The sequence below is a fragment of the Harmonia axyridis genome, chromosome 7 (assembly GCF_914767665.1).
Source record: "Harmonia axyridis chromosome 7, icHarAxyr1.1, whole genome shotgun sequence".
NCBI lineage: Eukaryota > Metazoa > Arthropoda > Insecta > Coleoptera > Coccinellidae > Harmonia > Harmonia axyridis.
In genome coordinates this window covers 11,732,263-11,735,801 of record NC_059507.1, presented here as the reverse complement: position 1 = coordinate 11,735,801, position 3,539 = coordinate 11,732,263, and the positions used below count along the sequence as shown (strand labels likewise).

The following is a 3,539-nucleotide window of genomic DNA, read 5'->3' as shown; positions in this document are numbered from 1 at the left end:
AACTCGGAATGGGTTGTAAAGTGAAAAAAACGTTCAAGAGAAGCTTAGTAGTTCCTTTAACAAATGTGTTGCGCAAATCAAATCATAATGATGATGTTAAAAAGTCATCATTGATAGCATTAAGAGCAGCCCGAGCCGCCATAAAAAAAGCTGGGGGTAGCAAGAACATCAGAGTTCCTCGAATTATTCCATTCAAGTCAGGAGGCATATTGCCATTGATGCCAATTCTTGCAGGCTTGAGTACTTTGGGTAGCTTACTTGGTGGTGGAAGCGCTGTTGTCAAAACTTTTATCGATACCAAAAATGCTACAAAAAAATTAGCTGAACATCAACGCCACAACAAGGTAATGGAAGCAGTTGGGCATGGTCTTTATGTGAAGAAATATAAAAATGGTTATGGACTCTATGTTAAAAAGCAAAAAAACTAACTGTGAAGCTACCCAATAGAGCATTATTCGACTATGAGTTGGTTGATTATGCGATAAAATTAAAAATCTCAAACTTTAGAGGTGTATTTATGCGCGACAGTTTATTGAGAAGATGTCCCAGGGTGAATGAATGTGGCATCATCAACTTGGATTCATCAGACGGATCTGGAACACATTGGGTAGCTTATAGCAAAAAAGGAAATGTGACAGAATATTTTGATTCCTTCGGAGATCTGAAACCACCAAAGGAATTGGTTAAATATTTAGGTGGAGAAATAATCTACAACAGAAATGTATATCAGAGATATAATACATCGAATTGTGGTAAACTATGTTTGCAATTTCTGCTGAGTAAAAATTGAAAAGAAACATAAATAGCATTATTTTTATAATCCATCCTCAGTCATGTCGTTAGTATTCACATTGAAAGGACGTAGTTCGACACTCTCAACAGATTTTGTACCTCCAATCGAGCTAGATCCTAGTCATCAGTATGGTATCGCTTTAATTGGTTTTTATTCATATAATACAATACCAAACATTGAAGAAAACACGTATTTGTATTATTCAGAAGCATCTGCAGAAGGAGTGCAGGAAAAAAAGCTACAAATCCCTAGTGGAACATACGAAATTTCAGATATCGAAAAGTATCTAGCTAAATACCTGATTGCTGCAGAAAACGAGATAGATAAGATCTTTTACTTGAGACCAAACAATACCACTTTAAAGTGTGAACTTTTTCATCGATCGATATCTATTGATTTTACTAAAAGTGATGTACTAGGGAAGCTTTTAGGCTTTTCTCGAAAAAATTTGGCAGCTGGTGTTGAACATCAGTCAGATTTACCTGTTAATATAGTTCCTGTACGCTGTATTCATGTAGATTGCAGTTTAGCCCAGGGATCATTTTACAACGATAAAATTTGTCACACAATCTATGAGTTTTCAGTCGGTGTTGATCCTGGTTACGCTATAGATATAACGCCCCAACACTTGATTTATCTACCTGTAAGTAGTAGTGGAACAATTGACAATATCACTTTGAACATACTTGATCAGGATTTCAACTTTGTCAATTTTCGAGGTGAAGAGATTATTGTTCGCTTAGAACTGAAGAAATGGTCTTGATTTTCCCTCAACACTTTCAGCATAATAAATACGCCATCCATCCAGAGAAAAAGTCATTAGTACAACAACACCACTCAGAGAAGCAACAACAACAACTTACGAGTATATCCCAGAGAAATAGAAGAATACTACAATCGCTTGGCTATGTTGTCAGGCCACACGTTTGACATTTATCAACCGGTGGATAAAGATGATTCAATTGTTCGTGTGGAAAATCGCACATACCTACCATTCATAAAATCATTCAACAACAATGATACAATTGAAATTGTTATTAACCGACCAGATATATGGTTTCTGATGTATGAATCAGCACTTTTCATAAGGGGGCAATTGAGAAAAACCGCAGGCGCAGGAACTTTGAAGCTGGTGAATAATTATGGCGCTTTTCTTTTTGACTCAATAACCTACGAATTATGTGGTACAGAAGTGGAAACTGTTAAAGATCCAGGACTCGTATCACTAATAAGAGGATTTTTGTGTTATGAGAAAGGGGATAATAGTGGATTAAATGAAGCTGGATGGAATTTTCCTGATGGACCATTGCAAAATGATGATGGTACATTTGCTATACGTATACCCCTCAAACATTTGCTCAACGTGTTTAATGATTACCCGAAAGCAATGTGTGGAAAACAGGTGATTCGGTTAATTAGAGCTCGTAACGATAGCAATTGCATGATAGTCACAGCAGGAACAGGTGAGCAGAATGGAGCGACAAAGGGGCAAATTACAATCAGCGATATAGAGCTGAGAGTTAAACATGTGCATCCAAATGATGAGATTAAACTCAATCTACTATCCATGATAAAAAGTGATAAACCTATCTTACTTCCATTCAGGAAATGGGAAGTCCATCAACTTCCAGTTCTTACGGCTGGAGCAACTCAGGAATTATGGAGCATTAAAACGGGTGCTATTGTGGAATGTCCTCGATATGTTATATGCTGCTTTCACTCGGATCGAAAAGACAACCCCACTAAAGATCCAAATTACTTTGAGAATGTTGACACTTCAGATATACGTGTTTTACTCAATGGTGAATATTATCCTCAAGAAAGATTGCGACTGAATTTCGATCAAAATGACTATAGCGAAGCTCATTATAATTATTGTGAATTTGCAAAAACTTATACTGGTAGAAGAACAGGGAATACAGCAGTGCTCGATTATGGTGAATACAAGTCACGTTTTTTATTTGTTATTGATTGTTCTAAACGGGATGAAACTTATAAATTCGCCACCGTTGATGTTAAATTGGAGATTGAAGCGAGAAAAGGTTTCCCTGCCAACACCAGAGTGTACTGCGTCATTGTTCATGACAACGTCATCGAGTACCACCCACTTAGCGAAATTATAAGAAAATTAACAAACTTTTGAGGATTCAGTTCAGCAAGAGCAGTCACCATATCAAGATGAAAGTGGCAGTAGTAGATTTTCAAGGTTTCACAATTAATGGCAACTTCCAACCAAAAGAGATGTGTGTAAATAATGGGCACCAAATTGCACATTATATTGTGAAACCTGAAGTTAAATTTTCATCTTTATCGGTGCAAGATCAGAAGCTAATAAGATGGTTGGAAAATAATTTTCATGGTATAAAATATAATTCTGGAAGTGTAGAACTTCGCGATGTTTGTGATATTCTTAGCAGATTACTCTCAGATATGGATATAGTGTACGTGAAGGGCCATCAAAAAAAGAAATATTTATTGGGCATGGGGCAGTCGTTCATGGTTATTGATCTGAATGAGCTAGAACATTTCAACCCACCACCACCAAATTTAAAGATGCAACGACCGTTGTGTATGTATCATGATGGAAATGTACCACGCATGTGCAGCATGACAAACTGCAAAGAAATATTCGATTGGCTTTGGGATTTCATTCCCCATTAACCACATACACACACACACACATATGGAAAAAATGACGATTGATGATTTTAAACAAGAACTACCCAATGATGGTCACAATCAAGTG

General features: G+C 36.7%; 1 protein-coding gene across 1 annotated transcript; it reads left to right on the top strand.

The window, feature by feature from the left end:
* Positions 1 to 1,856: 1,856 nt before the first annotated feature.
* Positions 1,857 to 2,936, top strand: LOC123684542. Its single transcript, XM_045623834.1, has one exon. It carries the CDS (start codon positions 1,857 to 1,859, stop codon positions 2,934 to 2,936), a length of 1,080 nt encoding a protein of 359 aa, XP_045479790.1.
* Positions 2,937 to 3,539: the final 603 nt, after the last annotated feature.

Bases quoted from the DNA above. Each gene is read 5' to 3' on its own strand.
- LOC123684542 (XM_045623834.1), top strand. From the start codon at position 1,857: ATGTATGAATCAGCACTTTTCATAAGGGGGCAATTGAGAAAAACCGCA.